Raw genomic sequence first — 21,045 nt, forward strand, 5'->3', positions numbered from 1 at the left:
AGTTATATACCTATCATAAATTAGCTCTGCAGCCACATAATGAACAATACAGGCCAGCATAGCTTTAAGAGGACCATTTATTATACTGCTATAAACAGAGCTATATAAAAAGAATTATTTCTGAGACCTGCACATCTGTGTTCGCAATCATGAGCTTTGCAAACAAGGATAAAAGTCCATTTGAACATCAATTCTGTGTTCAACAGGGAAAGATAATTCAAAGTATTCCAAAGGCACAAATGCTGCATGGTTCTCATTTTTGCCAAAGGTCTCAACCATTTTCTTGATCATAACCCGAACTGTTACCGTACAACATAATGTGATAATTTGAGGTTCACTTCATTCAAACAGTATGGAGTTGTTAGGAAAAGGATTTGGAGTCAAAAAACATAGCTGGAAATGCCAACACTTTTTACCTGTGTGTCCTTTGGCAGGATTACTTAATAATATTTTGAGCCTGAACTTTATCAGTTTATGTCTTCATTTGTTTGTTTCTGTCCCTCCCCTCCTAGAATGAGAGCTCTACAAAGGTAGAGACTTCTTTGTTTACCACTTTATCCTGGTGATTATAAGAGTGTCTGGTACCTGTTAGGTGCTCAATAAGTATTCAATGATTAAAGAATTAAATAAACTTGTGAAATAGGGATGATGATACCTTCCTCATAGGGTTGTGAGTATTAAATGAGATATTAGACATGAACATCACCTGTTATATGTCAATACTGTGTTAGGTGCTTTATATATCTTCTCATTTAATCCTCACCCTGAGAGTGTCTAGAAATCCTAAATTGCCTGCCAGCAGAGAGAAGCCAACATAACTGTCCTTTGAATTTTAGATGTTGAAACCCTATGGTGAACCAAATGCTAAAAGCAGAAACACAGTCAATCCTGTGTCCACTCCTTCACTTATCACTATTTTACTGAGCAGCTGCTGTGGGTCAGGCCTATGCCTGGGGATGTAGAGATGAATAAGACGTGACAGTTACCCTCACAGAGCTTAGAGTCTAGCAGGGGATCTGGCCAGAAAGGCAGGTGGGACCAGTTCACTCAGACTCCTAATACTAGACTGAGTTTGAACTAACCATGGGGCTAGATAGCTGGGGCATGCGTCCGTTCAGGTCTCATCCCGTGCAAAATTTCCCCGGGCAGGATGTTCTGTATGGCTTTGCCTCTAGGGATAACTATCTTAATACAAGACATGAGCTCTTGGTGAGCAGATCTATAATTATAGTTAACATTGTGAAGCAGCAATGTTTTGAATTTAAGGCCACCACAATGGAAGGAATGATGTGAGGCTGTAATTTTTGAATCCTCTGTCCTTCTAAGAGTAGAGGTGCGAAGGCCTCAAGTGTTTAGGGAACAAAGAAAAGCATTCAGAGGCATGAGTTTTCCACTCCGACATGACAGAACAGGGTCATGTCACTGGTCAGGACCGAATGGTTAACAAGTTACAAATGGAAATGCCTTCTTCCTTCCATATTGTACCCTTCTCCCCACATTTACCGATTGAACAGTCGTGTCCAGTCCAACTTGGGTCACAGCTGCAAAGTCCGGTGTCTGGGAGGAAGGTCCCATGGCCTGAACACTGGTCCAAGCACGTGGCCCTGGGAGTCTCGCAGTTGGTGCCTCCCCATCCGACAGAGCAGTGGCACTCTCCTCGTACACAGACACCGCGGCCTGAACACGTGGGGTCCATGCAGTCCACTGTGTCACAGAGGAAAGAAAACAGAGGTGAATATTTGATCAGCAAAGGAGACACTCCTTTAAAGCATACTAATAAACTTTGTAGTGAAGTGGCTTCAGACATTCTGGTAGAGGGGCCCAGGTTGCCTACCAAGAGGCAGTGTGGTATGGTGAAGAACAATAACTTTGGCAAATGATAGACCTGGGTTCACATCTCTAGCCGGTGACTGTTAAACGTTGATCAAGTCATTTTAATCTCTGAGTCTCAGTTCTCTTGTCTGTAAAATACAGATAAAAATTCCTACCTCATAGCATTGTGGAATAGACAAATTAAGAAACGTATATCAGCATCAGCACAGCACCTAGTGCCCAGAATGTCTGTAATAACAGAAAATGAGATATTGTTTTGTTCACTTCTGTATCTTTACCTCCAGAACAGTGTCTAGCACGTAGTAGATACTCAATAAATATGTGTAGAACAAGCTATTGTTTATCACTTCCTAGTAGAGTTTATTTATGTGAGCATGGGAAGAAATATAAAACTATTCCTTAATTTAAATGAGAATTTATTTCTCATTTCAATTCCATTAGATCTCATCATCTTCCCCAAATTTTTGTGATTGATAGGAACTTTCAAAGCTCACTTTTCAGAGGGCAAAATTTCAATGAATATCTTAAAAATGACAGGTGCCGACTTTGTACGACTTCTCGTGAGCTGAGTGAACTACATAGCTGTGGCTCACAGTCAACGAGCCTGCAGGGCTCCTAGTCTCAAGAGATCAATCCAGAATGTGGGAAAGGAGAATAACAGTTGTAGGACACCTGCCTTGTCCTTGCACTGTATTAGGTCCCTTACGTATGTTACCAGATTCAGTTTTCTCAATAACCCAATCAGTGAGAATGAAGGCTCACAGAGGAAAATACTTTATGTCAGATCACACAGCTGGGGGATTTGAAGGCAGGACTGTCTGATTTTGAAGCCTATGCAGTTTCTGTTACTAGGGGGTAATTCTCCCAGAAAAAGGTTTAGTTATGGGGGCTGTACAAAATTAAGAGAGATTGCTAATCATCCACAAAGCATGACTCAGAAAAAAAATAGAAGATTATAGTGGGCTAACTTAAGTGGTTCCAGTTCAAGTGGAAAGTGCAAAAGAGAGCAGAGAGTAGACAGAGTTGACAAAAGAGGCTGGTCCATGTTCTCTATCAAAAAGTTGTTAGGGGGTGTCTTTCATCTCAGGGAGGTAGGGAATTCTATTCCTTTTGCAACTATAAGGGGACAGTGGTGTCCCAGTGGGGGATCCAACATGTAGCTGTTGGAGAAAGAGTGTTGTCGGAGCTGGAAGGAGTGTAGCCAGGTTCCTCCTTATTGTAGCTCACAAGGAAGCCCTATGCTGCAGATAAACAGCTTCACATTTGACCTCTGAGGACCTAGGCTCTAGGGTCAAGGGATAAAACTTACTGGCTCTATGACCATGGAGTTTCCCATCTATAAAGGAGGTATGATAAAAATACCTGTCTCTCAGGGTACTATTAGGATCAAATGACATTGAGGATTTGAAAGGACTCTATAAACCATAAATCATTGCAAAGAAGTTACTTATTCTCCTGTTCTACCAGGACATTCAGTAGCATGACTTGGTCAGAGCTCATTTATAATTCAGACATCCTATTACTTTATTAATTATATTTTATAACCCAATATATTTGACTTTTGGACTTTAAAAGAGACTGGGAAACCCAGCTTCGGTCTATAAGAATCACAGGCACAGACAGGCAGAGACGTTACAAAGGGTAACCTTCTGAGAACATTTATTTTGAGAGCCAGCTTTTAAAGAAACCTCCTTTATTATTTAGGTTTTTAAAGGGGTTCAACTTGACTTAAATGATAAATAAGAAGATCAGGGGTCAGGAATGACCATTTGTTAAACACCTAAAGATAAAAACGACAACAATTAGCATGATCTTAGTCCCTCCAGATATTTTGCTATTATACACTTTGTATACATTATCTCATTTAATCCTCACAACAACCCTATGATGTAGATGCTATTATTATTCTCATTTTAAAGATGAGGAAACAGAAGCACAGAGAAGTTAAATAACTTGCCCAAGATTCTATTGCTAGTAAGTGAAGAAATTTAATTTGAATCATTCTTTCCCAGTATAGACCACATGCTATTTCCTCCATAATCTTACTGGTTAAAAAATACATATATATGGATGTATTTTGTAAACATACATATATACATAAACACAAAGTAGTTAAAAAATAGAAATAAAAACAAAGCAAAATAAGAAATATAGCAAAGTGGAGAATTAAAAAAAAAGCAAAGAATCTCTTCTACTGCAGTCTCTGGACACCATTTAATAATGGTTAAGTGGTTATCTGTTAGATTTCCTGATAATTAAAAATAATAAAAATAATAATAGTGATAAATTTTTATGACCTGCCTCAGATCTCAAAACCTCAGAAGGATTATTCGGGCCCATTAGTAGGGAATTATTACTATGGGAATTCCCTAGATCCGGAGAGCTTTCCAATTTGACAGGAAACAACTTGGCAGTTCCTATCCCAAGGCCTGTAAGGGTATTTCCCATTCTGTGAGTTCCTGGTCCCCTACTTTGGGCTGAAACTGTCTCTGAGACTCCCAGGGCACCCTGGAGGATGAGCCTATAAATCTCCACTGTTAGCAAGCAGGCAGAAAGGGTAACAATTTTAGCAGAAGGCCCTTGGCATCAGGGTCCCTTATAGGGACCCAGGAACTAGCAAAGTGAATCCCATACCTTCAGCAGATGGTCCAAGCAGAAAACAAAGATCAGAAGGAACTGGCGAGAGACAGCCTCCAGGCGATAAGTCATGGCTTCTGAAAGGGGACTTGGCAAAGGGAGTGTGGTAGGGATGGGTGGGGTGGAGGGAGGATAGGGGGTGGTTTAAAGAGGACTTCATCTCAGAGGGAAGGTCACTTGAGGAAACTTAGGCTGAACTGGCTGAAATTCCTGCCAGGGAGAATGTTGTCCCTGTGCTCTTCTGAGCCTAAACCCAGGGCCATGTTTATGCTACAGTGAGGCTCTGCCAAAAAGGTTGTGCATGCACTCTGAATCTGCCCTCCCTTTCTGGAGCCTCTGGGGTGACAGGACCCTTGGATGGGATTAAAGTTGTCTTCTTTCTATCACACTGGGGGAGTTTTCCAGGGAGGTGTGTGTAACATGGGAAGATCAGGCTGGCCTGGGGTGGGAGCCCTGTGGTGAAGGAATAGAAGTTGTCAGGGGAGGGGGCTGAATTTTGTTTGGAAGACAGTCTAATTTAGTTTCTTCTTAGAAGAGGTGCCAAATAGTCACATTTTTTTTCCTCTGCAGAGCTCGCCATTCAAGCCAAAATTTCTGGCAGAAACAGCCTTAACAAAATGACGTGGCCTGCAATGGCCAGGCTGCAAACACAACCCTTTCCCCAAAATGTTCCATGCTTCAGTGACAAGTTCTTAGATGCTCTTCGGGACCAAGAAAATAGTGTCCCACTTTTCACTGCAAAAGGCCTAAGTTTGTTTTCCTCTGCCCCTCCCCTGACTCCATCCAAAGGTCTTGCTGGCTCAGTTCAAGCTTTAAAAAATATGGGGCCATAAACTTCAGAAGAAGGAACAGAAAGGGGAAGAAAGAGTAAGCTTATTAGCTGATGTTTTATAAACATAGTGAAACCCCTTAGAGCAGGGCTGAGGGAGGAGGGGGATGGGAAGGAGGAGGAAAGAGGTTCCCCCAAATCCCATTATAAACACAGGGAACATGCAATGGCACTTCACCACAGCAACTGAAATAATACAAGGAATCAATACCAGATGGCCCTCCTTGGAAAAGAAAGCAGAATAAAAACAATTTCTTCTCAAACAGATAATGTAAATCGAAGATCTAAACAACTTTTTTTCTCTCTTGTAAAGAATCCTGCAGCTCTGCGGCCCTGCTGGGAGGATAACTGCCCCCTCAACATGTTGCAAGTGGGATCCCCTTGTCTTTGTTTCCCTTTCCTTCTCAGGTGTTCACCTCAAGTAACTGAAATGAAAGGGGAAAGCAGATGAAGGTCATGGTCCTCAGGATGAGAAAGCCAAGTTCCTTTGTTTGAGGGGCTGGTGCTCCTCTCTCACACAGCCCATAGTAAACCCCATCGAGGCTCACGGGTCTGAATCAGAAGCTCCCAGTCACACTGGGAATCTATACAGCCTGTCATGGAGAGGCGATGCTTTTCAGACATTAATCCCTTCCTCTTCCCTACTCTTTGGAAATGGGTCTGTCATGGGCTCTCTTTTTTAAAGAGAAGATGATGTCTTGACAGAGGGCTATCTATTAAACACCAACAGAGAAACTACTTCTCCCTGGAGCCGGTTCCACCCACCAGAGAAGGTGCCAGGGCCCCTGACTGGGAGACACCAACCTGTGCACAGCATCATCCATCAGTCCGTTTCAAATTTCACTTGAAGCAAAGCCCTTCCGTTTCAAAAGACCTCTGATAAAGTGCGGGGGGGCGAAGCAGGAAATGTGCGATTGTCCCCATTACAATGACAACAGCAAGAACCAGAACAACATAAGAGCTAACATTTACAGAGCGTTTACTGTCAGACAGTAAGTGCTTTACCCAGGTCATTTAATTTAACCCTCACAACAGCCCTCTGAGACAGGTGTTCCCATTTTATAGATGAGGGAACTGAGTCCAGTTAGTGGCAGAGTGAGGACTCAAACCTACAACCGATTACAGAGTGTTCCTCATAACAGTGAGTCTGTGATGCTTCTGAGTAAGGCTCCTCCTCTCACCTGGAAATCGCATGCAGTCAAGAAGAAAGAGTACCTGATTTGAAGGGAGAAGACCTGGGTTAAATCCCAGCCCTGCCATCAGTTAGCTCTGTGACTATGGGCATGTCACTGTCCTTCCCTGGCTTCAGTTTCTTCATCTGTGAAATGGGACTATCTACTTATCTCACCTGGTTACATTTTCTAGGAGAGAAACCGATGCCCAGTGTCACTGCTAAACTGGCAGCTCATCATCTAGCCTTGATCTACCAGGTGGACATTCACTTTATGATGGAAGGAGACAGGCTTGTGGCACCTGAGTGCCCATATGAACACACATACAGGAGTGTGATAAAGGAAGGCAGAATTTGGAGGTCTACAGTAGAATCTGACTTCAGAATGGAGGAAGAAAGTGAGCACATGAGCTTACAGGGGAGTGGAAACGACTTGGGCTATGGAGCCAGAAAGAGTGGATTCAAACTCAGCTCTACTGTCTACTAGCCATGTGACCCTAGGCAAGTCATTTGACTCTTAGGGTCTCAGTTTCCTCAGCTGCAAAATGGAGATGATTACCTTCCCTAATGGGGTTTGAAGGTTAAATGATAGGAAGCTTCAAGCACAGAGGCTTATATATGGTAAGTGCTCAATAAACAACAGTTCCCTTCCCCTTCTCTGTCCAGGACCCTGATTTGTCTGTCCTCTTCCTGTACATTTCTGTTGCTGGTAGAGTTCCTGGATCAAGGGATAGAGGTTTCAGAACAGCACAGGAGGCTCCCTGTGCTCCTTGGATGCCCCTTGGCAGATGTGTGCTGGCCTTTATCTCAGATGAAACTTCTGGCGCAAGTCTTACCTTCCTCGCAGCTCTCGCCTTTGTAGCCGGGGTTGCAGATGCAGGTGCCCATGATGCAGGTGCCATGGTTACTGCAGGCCACATCGATACACTGGTTGGTGGGCACGTCGCACTCAGCACCCTTCCAGCCACTGTGGCACAGGCACCTGCCCTTCATATATTGGCCGTTCCCGCTACAGAGCACAGGGCAGGAGGCTGGGGGAGACCAGACAGGAAACCTGGCATGAATCAATGCCCAGAGTACGTCAATTGCCTTTGTTCCTCCACATTGCCTGCCTGGCTTGATCTCATTTGCCTGGCCTCAACTCTGCCCAGACACCCACGTCTGCCCATCCGCCTGCTTGTGTTGCTGGGTTTCATCTGGAATCATAGGTGAAAGTGCAGTGCAGGGCCTGGCAGAGCGGGTGTTCACTGAGCATTGCTTTCTCCTGTCCCATTTGTTTTGCTGATGTGATATGGCGTTTGCTAGGAACCTTAGACAGGAAGCCTTGATCTGTTCCTTGGTCTTAGTGGAAAAGACAAGGCTGGGCCTCCTGCCTACCACAATCCTTCCTCCAGCTCTCTCCTAATAGCACTCCACTTTCATTTTCCCACACCTCATCCACAGTGCCACTTATTGTCATCTATAACCCAGCAAATCTTGGCTTTTCTTGCCTTTCAGGCCTCCACTCAAGCCCCATGCATCACTGACCCCCAAAGAGAACTGCTGAGCCCAACTTGGTTCTTTAAAGTATTATCTTTCCATTCTGCCTCTTAGCTTAAAGGATTGCGTGTTCATCTCTATGAAGGATACTATATAAAAATAAATTATATTGCATTGTGTTTTAAGTACCTACCAGTCTGACCGAGCTGTAATAAGGCTGTTTTATACATGACTCTTAACTTTAAGTGCATATGGGATGAGACAGTAATTTTTGTTATAAGAAATGACTCATCTCTTCTCACTGCACCACCTTCTCCTGGCCCCCATCTGGCTGCTTTCCTTTCTAAATCTCAGCAAGTAATTCCTGTGCCTCCTTAGAACTGCTAGTTCTGCTGCCTCAAACTGAGCCTATTTCATATTATGAAGAATAAGCAGCACCCTCAAAGCGGATTCACAGCATAGTATTTGCAGAGCACTGTTCCCTTAGCCTGGAATAACCATCTTCCACTGAGGGACCCCTACTCAAGCATCAACACTCAGCTCAAATGTCACCTCATCTGGGAAGTCTTTTCTGATCTTTATCCCTTCCAACCTGAGAAAGCATCCCTCATCTATTCGGAGAGAATCTCCCTGAATTTAGCCTTGTTACAGTGCATTTCATACACTGCTTTGTAATAGTCTATTTACTTGTCCATGTTTCAGACCAGACAGGGAGCTCCTGGCTCATGTCTCGTTCAGTGTTGCAATCCCTATGCCAACATAGGACCGATCCTGAAATGGACATGAAGCAAATATCTGATGAATGAGAGAAGTGACAAACCAAAAGAAATGCCAAGTTCTTAGGATGACAGATCTCCTTTGGCATTTTCTCTACTAATTCTTCCAGAACAGATATGAACGCCAAAAACACTACCTCAATAGTGGTAATCATTAGCACTGTGTGTGTCAAAATACAAGGCAACTTAGGGTCCTGTGTGCAGAAGAGCAGCCTAGATTCCCAAGCCCTTCCTTGGTGTCTAAGCTAAGATTTCTGCTTGCATTGTTAGAAGACCCCCCTCGACAAGGCCAGATGGAAATCACACTGGCATGAAGATAAACTTCAAAGCTGCTTGGCAAGTGCTGATCACTCCTCTGAGGCGAGACCAGCTTTTTAAAGGACTCCCACTGCCATCTCTAGAGACGGAGGCTACATTCACAGTGACTGCCCCCTAGTTCTTCTCCGATCTTCCGAACTATCCACCTATGGATAGGGGTGGCTGATGAGGCCCTGACTCTGCTGGCACACTTCCCTTAAAGGGCATCTGAGGAATGGCCCTTGGGACCCCTTTTCGTAGAAGTCAGGCGGTGGCCTGGGGTTCTGCAGTGCTCTGAGAAGTGGAACCTGAAATGACCCTGATACCCTGGGGAGTAGAAATTTCCAGTGAACATGTGGAAGGAGTTCTCACCTCTGCCACAGTCAGGGCCCAGGAAACCCAGGAAGCAGTGGCAGGTCCCAGAGATGCAGTCACCATTGCCATAGCAGTTGCTGGGGCAGTTATCCACTGATTCTGGGGGAAGGAAAGAGAAGGAGAGTTGAAAACAGAAACTACTTTACTAATCAAGCCTCAGGTTAACCAAGACCCATGCTTTGAACTCTTCCAGCCTGGTCACTGAAAGGAGCCAAGAGAGTTAATAATGACATGTTGTTTTTACTCTTACTGAAACGTATCTTAATTGACATTAAGATATGTTCTGGAAAATGTCTGCCTGAACCAAATATTTATAAATCAAATTTGTATCTAAAATGCATTAGAAACCCTTCATCTAGAACACTGGGAGAAAACAATTTAAGCTAACAGTGGCCTTCTTTGGGTGGCAGATTACTGGGTGATTCTTGTGGTCTTCCTTAAACTTCTCTGTATTTTACGTTTTTCTCACAAAGACTGATATTACTCCCATTAATTTCTTTTCATAAAGCTACTAGAAATTTGCAGATCTCTTTTCCCACTTCTGATTTTTCATGTACCAGTCCAGGTCTCCACCATCTCTCCCAGGGCTACCATAACAGCCTTGTGGTTGATTTCTCAGCTTCCTGACTTGCTCCCCACCCCAAATCATTCACCAACCCGCAGCTTGTGGGATGGCTCCAAAACAAATTTGATCTTGTCAGTCTCTTCCTCAACCCCTTTAATAGCTCCCCATTTGCCCCGATGAAAAAATCCAAGCTCATTCAAAAGGCATAGACGTTTCCTTTCCTATTTCTGTTGTCCTACCTGCATCCTCAGCATCTGGTGTCATGCCCATCTTTTACAGGGAATGTTATCTCTCACTCTTCCTAATACCTTTGGTATACTCCATGTGACATGTTAAGGAAATGTCGACTCCACTTAAGAAAGATTTTCACCCAAAATTAGTGTTTTATAGCACAAGTTAGTAAACATCAATCTACAAAATTCATTTATTTGGAAAAGCTCATTTCTCAATGCTGGATATGGAATAAAGGAAAGAAGCAACTATCCATTGAACACCTCCTTTGTACCATACATTTCCACAAATTTATCTCATTCATTCTCACAACACATCTATCAAGCACATATTATTATTCCTATTTTACCCAGAAAAAAAAAAAAAAAAGGCTGAGAGAAATGAAGTGACTTGCCGAAGGCCCTCAGATACCGTCATGGAGTCAGGATTTGAACCCAGGTCTTTGGATTCCAAGACTGGGCTTCCTCCATGACGCCATGCTACCTAGACCTTCAAGGAACTTACTGTACAGCCGAAGCTGGGTGCACAAATGAGTCACATCTGGGGGACAGAGGGGGGCAATCCTGCAGGCAGCAAAAGATCCAGTTGGAGAGTAGAAAATTTTAGAATTTTCAGAGCTTGAAGGAAACAAAGACCCATCTAGCTGAATGCCTTCATTTAACAAGAAGGAAGTTGACACCCAGAGAAAGGGCCATGTTGTCCAAGGTCACACAGCAAATCAGTAGAAGAGTTGAGAGTAGAGGATAAAGTTAGATTCACAGGGCAGAGTTAAGGATTCAGCCTGTTGCCATAATTCAGAAGTATAAGTCATGAAGCCAAGATTAAGGTCTCTGTTGAATGAGAGGTTACCAAGACATAAGCCTTGCCTAAAAGAAACCTGCAAACTAACTGGAAGAACTGGGAGAACAAGGCAATAAGTGAATTGTCACCTGGGCAACAGCATTGGGCATGGAAGAAGTTCTCCCTGGAGGTAAGAGATCCACTTTTCCAATATCACCCTGGTTCTGGGTCCACTTTTCCAATATCACACTGTGTGACTAGAAGCAACTCTCTTCCCCTCTCTAGACTTCATCTTCCTCTTATGTGAAATGAAGGTTGGCAGACATAATCCCTAAAATCTCTTTTCTGTTCCAAAATTCTATGACTTTATAATTGATTAAAAGAACAATCGTGAAGAAAAGGCACCAAAGACTGGGGCTTCAAGCTTTAAAGGCAGTAAAGCCCTTAAGACCAATGCAATAGCAGCCGGAACGGAGAAAAATCAGCAGAGGGAAGGCTTCTTGGAGGACATGGGCTTAAAGAATGGCCTGGATATGTATGGGCAGGAAGGAGAGGGGAGGCATTCATCAAGGGGCCCTTTCCAGAAAAATCTTTCCCCAATGTCTCCCAGTATCAACTTGGAAACAACTTAGCAAGTTTGGAGAAAGGTTCAGATGTCTGGTTTATCTTCTGAATGGGCAAATCCTCTCATTTAATGTTGCCCCTCTGCTAACACGAGCAATATTTTACACTGACACAGAGTTAAGAACAAGAGGGTCTAATCCAACATGTGGCCTCACTCAGGGCTCAGTGGTCTGAGCCTCAGCGGAGAGAGACTCACAAGCCAGGGCTCCATGTATCTCTGCTTTTCAATGCTTTCCCTGGCAGAATCCGTGTTCCTAACCTTTTTTTTTTTTTTTTTGTGAGTACTTTTTTTTTTTTATTCTATTTGGTAACATATATACAATACAAAATTTCCCATTTTCATCAGCTTTCACATGTACAATTCAGTGACATTAATTACTGTCGAATATCTTTTGCCAGTTTGTGTCATTTGGGTTGATAAGTTATGAAAACTGTGTCTGTCATTACAATAAAAACAGCTACTTATTCAGTTCTTATGTGCTAGACATTATGCTGATCTCTTTTTTTTTTTTTTTTTAATCATCATTTTATTGAGATATATTCACATACCATGCAGTCATACAAAACAAATTGTACTTTCGATTGTTTACAGTACCATTACATAGTTGTACATTCATCACCTAAATCAATCCCTGACACCTTCATTAGCACACACACAAAAATAACAAGAATAATAATTAGAGTGAAAAAGAGCAATTGAAGTAAAAAAGAACACTAGGTACCTTTGTCTGTTTGTTTGCTTCCCCTACTTTTCTACACATCGATCCATAAACTAGACAAAGTGGAGTTTGGTCCTTATGGCATTCCCAATCCCACTGTCACCCCTCATAAGCTACATTTTTATACAACTGTCTTCGAGATTCATGGGTTCTGGGTTGTAGTTTAATAGTTTCAGGTATCCACCACCAGCTACCCCAATTCTTTAGAACCTAAAAAAGGTTGTCTAAAGTGTGCGTAAGAGTGCCCACCAGAGTGATCTCTCGGCTCGTTTTGGAATCTCTCTGCCACTGAAGCTTATTTCATTTCCTTTCACATCCCCCTTTTGGTCAAGAAGATGTTCTCCATCCCACGGTGCCGGGTCTACATTCCTCCCCGGGAGTCATATTCCACGTTGCCAGGGAGATTCACTCCCCTGGGTGTCTGATCCCACGTAGGGGGGAGGGCAGTGATTTCACCTTTCAAGTTGGCTTAGCCAGAGAGAGAGGGCCACATCTGAGCAACAAAGAGGCATTCAGGAGGAGACTCTTAGGCACAAATACAGGGAGGCCTAGCCTCTCCTTTGCAGCAACCGTCTTCCCAAGGGTAAAACTTATGGTAGAGGGCTCAACCCATCAAACCACCAGTCCCCTATGTCTGTGGTCATGTTAGCAACCATGGAGGTGGGGTAGGCGAATACCCCTGCATTCTCCACAGGCTCCTCAAGGGGGCACTACATCGTTTTTTTTTTTTTTTTGTTTTGTTTTTTTCCTTGTTTGTCTTTTTTTCTTTTTTTTTTTTTTTTTTAACTTTCCCTTCTTTTTTCAAATCAACTGTATGAAAAAAAAAAGTTAAAAAGAAAACAAACATACAATAAAAGAACATTTCAAAGAGACCATAGCAAGGGAGTAAGAAAAAGACAACTAACCTAAGATAACTGCTTAACTTCCAACATGTTCCTACTTTACCCCAAGAAAGTTACATACTATAGCAACATTTCAGTGAACTTGTTCCTACTACATCCATCAGAAATTAACAGACCATAGTCATTTCTGGGCATCCCCAGAACGTTAAATAGCTTATCTGTTCTTCTTGGATTATTGTTCCCCCTTCCTTAATTGCTCTCTACTGCTAGTTCCCCTACATTCTACATTATAAACCATTTGTTTTACATTTTTCAAAGTTCACATTAGTGGTAGCATATAATATTTCTCTTTTTGTGCCTGGCTTATTTCGCTCAGCATTATGTCTTCAAGGTTCATCCATGTTGTCATATGTTTCACCAGATCGTTCCTTCTTACTGCCGCGTAGAATTCCATCGTGTGTATATACCACATTTTATTTATCCACTCATCTGTTGATGGACATTTGGGTTGTTTCCATCTCTTGGCAATTGTGAATAATGCTGCTATGAACATTGGCGTGCAGATATCTGTTCGTGTCACTGCTTTCCGATCTTCCGGGTATATCCCGAGAAGTGCAATCGCTGGATCGAATGGTAGCTCTATCTCTAGTTTTCTAAGGAACTGCCAGACTGACTTCCAGAGTGGCTGAACCATTATACAGTCCCACCAACAATGAATAAGAGTTCCAATTTCTCCACATCCCCTCCAGCATTTGTAGTTTCCTGTTTGTTTAATGGCAGCCATTCTAACCGGTGTTAGATGGTATCTCATTGTGGTCTTAATTTGCATCTCTCTAATAGCTAGTGAAGCTGAACATTTTTTCATGTGTTTCTTGGCCATTTGTATTTCCTCTTCAGAGAACTGTCTTTTCATATCTTTTGCCCATTTTATAATTGGGCTGTCTGTACTATTGTCGTTGAGTTGTAGGATTTCTTTGTATATGCAAGATATCAGTCTTTTGTCAGATACATGGTTTCCAAAAATTTTTTCCCATTGAGTTGGCTGCCTCTTTACCTTTTTGAGAAATTCCTTTGAGGTGCAGAAACTTCTAAGCTTGAGGAGTTCCCATTTATCTATTTTCTCTTTTGTTGCTTGTGCTTTGGGTGTAAAGTCTAGGAAGTGGCCTCCTAATACAAGGTCTTGAAGATGTTTTCCTACATTATCTTCTAGGAGTTTAATGGTACTTTCTTTTATATTGAGATCTTTGGTCCATTTTGAGTTAATTTTTGTGTAGGGGGTGAGGTAGGGGTCCTCTTTCATTCTTTTGGATATGGATATCCAACTCTCCCAGCCCCATTTGTTGAAAAGACCATTATGGCTCAGTTCGGTGACTTTGGGGGCCTTATCAAAGATCAGTCGGCCATAGATCTGAGGGTCTATCTCTGAATTCTCAATTCGATTCCATTGATCTATATGTCTATCTTTGTGCCAGTACCATGCTGTTTTGGCAACTGTGGCTTTATAATAAGCTTCAAAGTCAGGGAGTGTGAGTCCTCCCACTTCGTTTTTCTTTTTTAAAGTGTCTTTAGCAATTCGAGGCATCTTCCCTTTCCAAATAAATTTGATAACTAGCTTTTCCAAGTCTGCAAAGTAGGTTGTTGGAATTTTGATTGGGATTGCATTGAATCTGTAGATGAGTTTGGGTAGAATTGACATCTTAATGACATTTAGCCTTCCTATCCATGAACATGGAATATTTTTCCATCTTTTAAGGTCCCCTTCTATTTCTTTTAGTAGAGTTATGTAGTTTTCTTTGTATAGGTCTTTTACATCTTTGGTTAAGTTTATTCCTAGGTACTTGATTTTTTTAGTTTCTATTGAAAATGGTATCTTTTTCTTGAGTGTCTCTTCAGTTTGTTCATTTCTAGCATATAGAAACATTACTGACTTATGTGCATTAATCTTGTATCCCGCTACTTTGCTAAATTTGTTTATTAGCTCTAGTAGGTGTATCGTTGATTTCTCAGGGTTTTCTAGATATAAGATCATATCATCTGCAAACAATGACAGTTTTACTTCTTCTTTTCCAATTTGGATGCCTTTTATTTCTTTGTCTTGCCGGATTGCCCTGGCTAGCACTTCCAGCACAATGTTGAATAACAGTGGTGACAGCGGGCATCCTTGTCTTGTTCCTGATCTTAGAGGGAAGGCTTTCAGTCTCTCACCATTGAGTACTATGCTGGCTGTGGGTTTTTCATATATGCTCTTTATCATGTTGAGGAAGTTTCCTTCAATTCCTACCTTCTGAAGTGTTTTTATCAAAAACGGATGTTGGATTTTGTCAAATGCTTTTTCAGCATCTATTGAGATGATCAATTGATTTTTCCCTTTTGAGTTTTTAATGTGTTGTAATACATTGATTGTTTTTCTTATGTTGAACCATCCTTGCATGCCTGGAATGAACCCCACTTGGTCATGGTGTATGATGTTTTTAATGTGTCTTTGGATTCGATTTGCAAGTATTTTGTTGAGGATTTTTGCATCTATATTCATTAGGGAGATTGGCCGGTAGTTTTCCTTTTTTGTAGCATCTTTGCCTGGTTTTGGTATTAGATTGATGTTAGCTTCATAAAATGAGTTAGGTAGTGTTCCATTTTTTTCAATGTTTTGAAAGAGTTTGAGTAAGATTGGTGTCAGTTCTTTCTGGAAAGTTTGGTAGAATTCCCCTGTGAAGCCATCTGGCCCTGGGCATTTATTTGTGGGAAGATTTTTGATGACTGATTGGATCTCTTTGCTTGTGATGGGTTGGTTGAGGTCTTCTATTTCTTCTCTGGTCAGTCTAGGTTGTTCATATGTTTCCAGGAAATTGTCCATTTCTTCTACATTATCCAGTTTGTTGCCATACAGTTGTTCATAATATCCTCTTATAATTTTTTTAATTTCTTCAGGATCTGCAGTTATGTCACCTTTTTCATTCATTATTTTGTTTATATGGGTCTTCTCTCTTTTTGATTTTGTCAGTCTAGCTAGGGGCTTGTCAATCTTGTTGATCTTCTCAAAGAACCAACTTTTGGTGATATTCATCCTTTCTATTGTTTTTTTGTTCTCTATGTCATTTATTTCTGCTTTAATCCTTGTTATTTCTTTTCTTGTACTTGGTTTAGGATTGGTTTGCTGTTCATTTTCTAGCTTCTTCAGTTGATCCATTAGTTCTTTGATTTTGGCTCTTTCTTCCTTTTTAATATATGCGTTTAGTGCTATAAATTTCCCCCTTAGCACTGCTTTTGCTGCATCCCATAGGTTTTGGTATGTTGTGTTCTCATTTTCATTCGTCTCTATATATTTAGCAATTTCTCTTGCTATTTCTTCTTTAACCCACTGATTGTTTAGGAGTGTGTTGTTTAACCTCCAGGTATTTGTGAATTTTCTAAGTCTCTGATGGTTATTGACTTCTAATTGTATTCCATTGTGGTCAGAGAATGTGCTTTGAATAATTTCAATCTTTTTAAATTTATTGAGGCTTGTTTTATGTCCCAGCATATGATCTATTCTGGAGAAAGTTCCGTGAGCACTAGAAAAGTATGTGTATCCTGGTGATTTGGGATGTAATGTCCTGTAGATGTCTGTTAAATCTAATTCATTTATCAGATTGTTTAGGTTTTCAATTTCCTTATTGGTCTTCTGTCTGGTTGATCTATCTATAGGAGAGAGTGATGTGTTGAAGTCTCCTTATTGTGGAAACATCAATTGCTTCCTTTAGTTTTGCCAATGTTTCTCTCATGTATTTTGTGGCACCTTGATTGGGTGCATAGACATTTACGATTGTTATTTCTTCTTGCTGAATTGCCCCTTTTATTAGTATGTAGTGGCCTTCTTTGTCTCTCAAAACATCCCTGCATTTGAAGTCTATTTTATCTGAGATTAATATTGCTACACCTGCTTTCTTTTGGCTGTAGCTTGCATGAAATATTTTTTTCCATCCTTTCACTTTCAGTTTCTTTGTGTCCCTGTGTCTAAGATGAGTCTCTTGTATGCAACATATTGATGGTTCATTTTTTTTGATCCATTCTGCGAATCTATATCTTTTAATTGGGGAGTTTAATCCATTTACATTCAACGTTAAAACCGTGAAGGCATTTCTTGAATCGGCCATCTTATCCTTTGGATTATGTTTGCCATATTTTTCCCTCTCTCTATTAATATCCTTTATTGTACCCATACCGAATCTCTTTAGTACTGAACCTTTCTCCAAGTCTCTCTGTCCTGTCTTTGTTTCTCTGTCTGTAGGGCTCCCTTTAGTATCTCCAGTAGGGCAGGTCTCTTGTTAGCAAATTCTCTCAGCATTTCTTTGTCTGTGAAAAATTTAAGCTCTCCCTCAAATTTGAAGGAGAGCTTTGCTGGATAAAGTATTCTTGGCTGGAAATTCCTCTCACTCAGAATTTTAAATATATCGTGCCACTGCCTTCTCGCCTCCATGGTGGCTGCTGAGTAGTCACTACTTAGTCTTATGCTGTTTCCTTTGTATGTGGTGAATTGCTTTTCTCTTGCTGCTTTCAGAACTTGCTCCTTCTCTTCTATGTTTGACAGTGTGATCAGTATATGTCTCGGAGTGGGTTTTTTTGGATTTATTCTATTTGGAGTTCGCTGAGCATTTATGATTTGTGTATTTATGTTGTTTAGAAGATTTGGGAAGTTTTCCCCAACAATTTCTTTGAATACTCTTCCTAGACCTTTACCCTTTTCTTCCCCTTCTGGGACACCAATGAGTCTTATATTCGGACGTTTCATATTATCTATCATATCCCTGAGGTCCATTTCGAGTTTTTCAATTTTTTTCCCCATTCTTTCTTTTATGTTTTCATTTTCCATTCTGTCATCTTCCAGGTCACTGATTCGTTGTTCAACTTCCTCTAGTCTTGTACTATGAGTGTCCAGAATCTTTTTAATTTGGTCAACAGTTTTCTTTAATTTCCATAAGATCATCCATTTTTTATTTAGTCTTGCAATGTCTTCTTTATGCTCTTCTAGGGTCTTCTTGATTTCCTTCATATCCCGTACTAGGGTCTCATTGTTCATCTTTAGTTCTTTGAGTAGCTGCTCTAGGTGTGTCTCTTCTGGTCTTTTGATTTGGGTGCTTGGGCTTGGGTTATCCATATCGTCTGGTTTTTTCATATGCTTTATAATTTTCTGTTGTTTTTGGCCTCGTGGCATTTGCTGACCTTGATAGGGTTCTTTTAGGGTTTGTAGACCAGTTGAAGTCCTTATCTCTAATTTATCAGATCTACAGCTTCGTGGAGTACACTTTCTCTAACTAACCAGCAGGTGGCGTCCACGAGCCACCTGTTCTCCACAAGCCAGATCTCCCCTGCTTAGCCTTTTTGGTGAGTGGGGGAGTGAGTCTTGTGGGGCCCAATTGGTGTCCCAAGCTTGCGTGTGTAGTTGGTGTTGCCTGCCCTGTATGTGGGGCGTGTTTCTGGGCAGTCGGGGAGGGGGGGTGGCCCTAACAATCAATTCTCCCTGATGATCCTAGAGTTTTAAAGCTACTGCAATAGTCTAATCCTTCAGTTCAGTCCTGCCACAGTTTGTCTCTGCCACTGACCCACAAGTCTTTGGTATTGGCGTATGGCTCCTGAGACTTGCAAGTGGGCCCCTCTTCCAGGCTGTGCACCCCGGGTCCTCTGTTGAGGGATGACTGTGCTATGTCGCAGGTGAGTGCCGTCCCCCCAGGGCAGTTCTGGGCTGCTGGGCTGTGTTGGGAGGCTCCCAGTCTGCTCAAATGATGGCTGAATGGGGCTCTGTTAATTCACACTGCTCCCCCTTCCCAGCTCTGGGACATTCAGCTGAGGTTGCAGGGAAGGCTAATGTCCACGCCCAGTTTTGTGGTGTGTGCCTGTTATTTGAAGCACTTCCGTCACACTGGGTTGTCTGGGGCAGCTCTGGGCTATGGGGCTGGCGATGGGCAGGAGTGTTTCCTGTCCACCAGGATGGTGGCTGTGAGCGGACACCCCCCTTTTCTTGGGAAGTTGTGTTGTTTAGTGAATTTTCTCAGCCACTGGATTATTGCCTTTTGTCTCAGAGCTCTCTTAGTTCTGCTCTTGACTTGACGTGCCCAAATTTCAATTCTTTGAAGCTTTCTGTATTGAGCTTCTTAGAGTAATTGTTTTAGAAAAAGCAAAAAGGATTTAAAAAAAAAAAAAAAAAAAAAAAAACGGCCCTCCTCAGAGATCTAATGGGTTATTGAAATGCTAATAGACAAAGCAACCAGGGCCATTAAGGAAAGGTGCCCAGGGCAGAGAGATCAGCCTTGCTTCGGGATTTGCATATGCGCCTCAAGGCCTGATCTCCACCCTTCCCCTTTCTGTGTTCACCAGAACTCCAAAAATCCTCTGCTTTTATTTTGGAGTTTTTCGTGTTGTTTTTTTTCTATGCCTGTCTCCTCTCTGCTGGGCTGGCTGCTCTCAGAGTCTCTGGTGTCTGGCCTCAGTCTATCTATGGTTGGAGTTTGAATCAGTAGAATGAGTTTCCGGTAAGAGCAGCCACTGCAATTCTCCCTTCTCCTTCCTGGAGCTGACAGCCCCTCCTCCCCCGGGACTGAGCCTGGCAGGGAGGGGCGCGGGTCCCCTGGCCGCAAAAACTTACAGATTTCGCTGATCTCAGCAGTTCCACGTTTTCATGAGTGTTGTATGAAGTATGCCCAAAGACAGATTGCTCTGTGGTGTCCAGTCCACGCAGTTCCTGGCTTTTTACCTACTTTCCTGGAGGAGTAACTAAAACATACAGCTCACCAGTCTGCCATCTTGCCCCGCCTATCTCCTAACCTTTTAAAAAGCAGCAGAGACTTCCTAAACACTGTTTTCATAAAGAAACATTTTAGAAAGTTTCATTTTGAATATCTTTTAAAAACAAAAGGATTTTGAGTAAAGTTTAAGGTAAGATTATTTTCACCTTAAGCTACTGGCTAATTTTACAACCAGATGTTTAGTTTTGCAGTTTTGCAGAAGGAAAACAGGACAGTAACTCAGAAGACCTGGATTCAAGGCCTTGTTCGGCTACTACATGGTGTGGGACCTTGGCCATGTCACTTCATCTTTCTACCCATTTCCTCATCCTTATACTTGCTCCCCTCATACCTCCCTACTTGGCAACTCCTACTCCTTCTTTCAAATCCAGCTCAAATATCACCTCCTCTGAATAGCCTTTCTGATGTTTTAAACGGGTTAAGTCACTCCCAGGACTTTCACCCCTATTAAAGAACCATCTGAAGTACTTAGCTGACTGTGAATTCCCTGGAGCAGAAATTGAGTTTATTCATTTATGTATCTGCCCTGGTATTTAGCCCACAGAAGAGTCTCAACAAATGTTTATTACTATCACTGAAAGAATTCAACTAGCTGATCTCAAGATCCCTCCCAGATCTAAAATTCTATGGTTCAGTCTTTCTCAAACCCAAGGATATAAAACATGTCTTCTAACATAATTTCTACAATTTCCATAACAATCAGTTGCATTTTTTAACAAGACCAACTGCAGATAAATGTTACATTCTTTTGAGGTTCTGATTTATAAAATCTGCAAGATACAAGCATGTTTGTCATCTGCCAAAAAGCCTTCATATTGAAAAAGTGAGGAAAGTATATTTTCTCTGACTGAGCATTCCATTGGTTGCTAAATCTGACAGAATAAAAACCTGTTTGCTTTAAAATTGTCGCAGGCTGTTGGTGTCAGAGAAGGCAGAAGTTCTCAGAGACGTGTTAAGTTTAAGATGGCAACATGGAAGAAGGGAGACATTTGGAGAATATTTTCTTTTGATGAAATGTTTATGTATTTAGTTTTCCTTTCACTTGGAATGATTTCAACAACAAGGGGTCCATTAGGGATCCCATAAATAATGAGTCTCCACCGACCAG

At 41.8% G+C, this 21,045-nt stretch overlaps 1 protein-coding gene across 1 annotated transcript in view; it reads right to left on the reverse strand.

Moving 5' to 3' along the window:
• The window catches only part of TENM4 (teneurin transmembrane protein 4), a 771,745-nt gene that overhangs the window by 144,564 nt on the left and 606,136 nt on the right, over nt 1-21,045 (reverse strand). The window contains exons 13-15 of the mRNA XM_037840847.1: nt 9,395-9,496; nt 7,307-7,501; nt 1,504-1,704 (exon numbers count right to left, since the gene is read on the reverse strand). Of these exons, the coding sequence (XP_037696775.1) occupies nt 1,504-1,704; nt 7,307-7,501; nt 9,395-9,496 (498 nt within the window). The remainder of the gene's footprint in view (nt 1-1,503; nt 1,705-7,306; nt 7,502-9,394; nt 9,497-21,045) is intronic.

This window comes from Choloepus didactylus, chromosome 6 (assembly GCF_015220235.1).
Source record: "Choloepus didactylus isolate mChoDid1 chromosome 6, mChoDid1.pri, whole genome shotgun sequence".
Classification (NCBI taxonomy): Eukaryota; Metazoa; Chordata; class Mammalia; order Pilosa; family Megalonychidae; genus Choloepus; species Choloepus didactylus.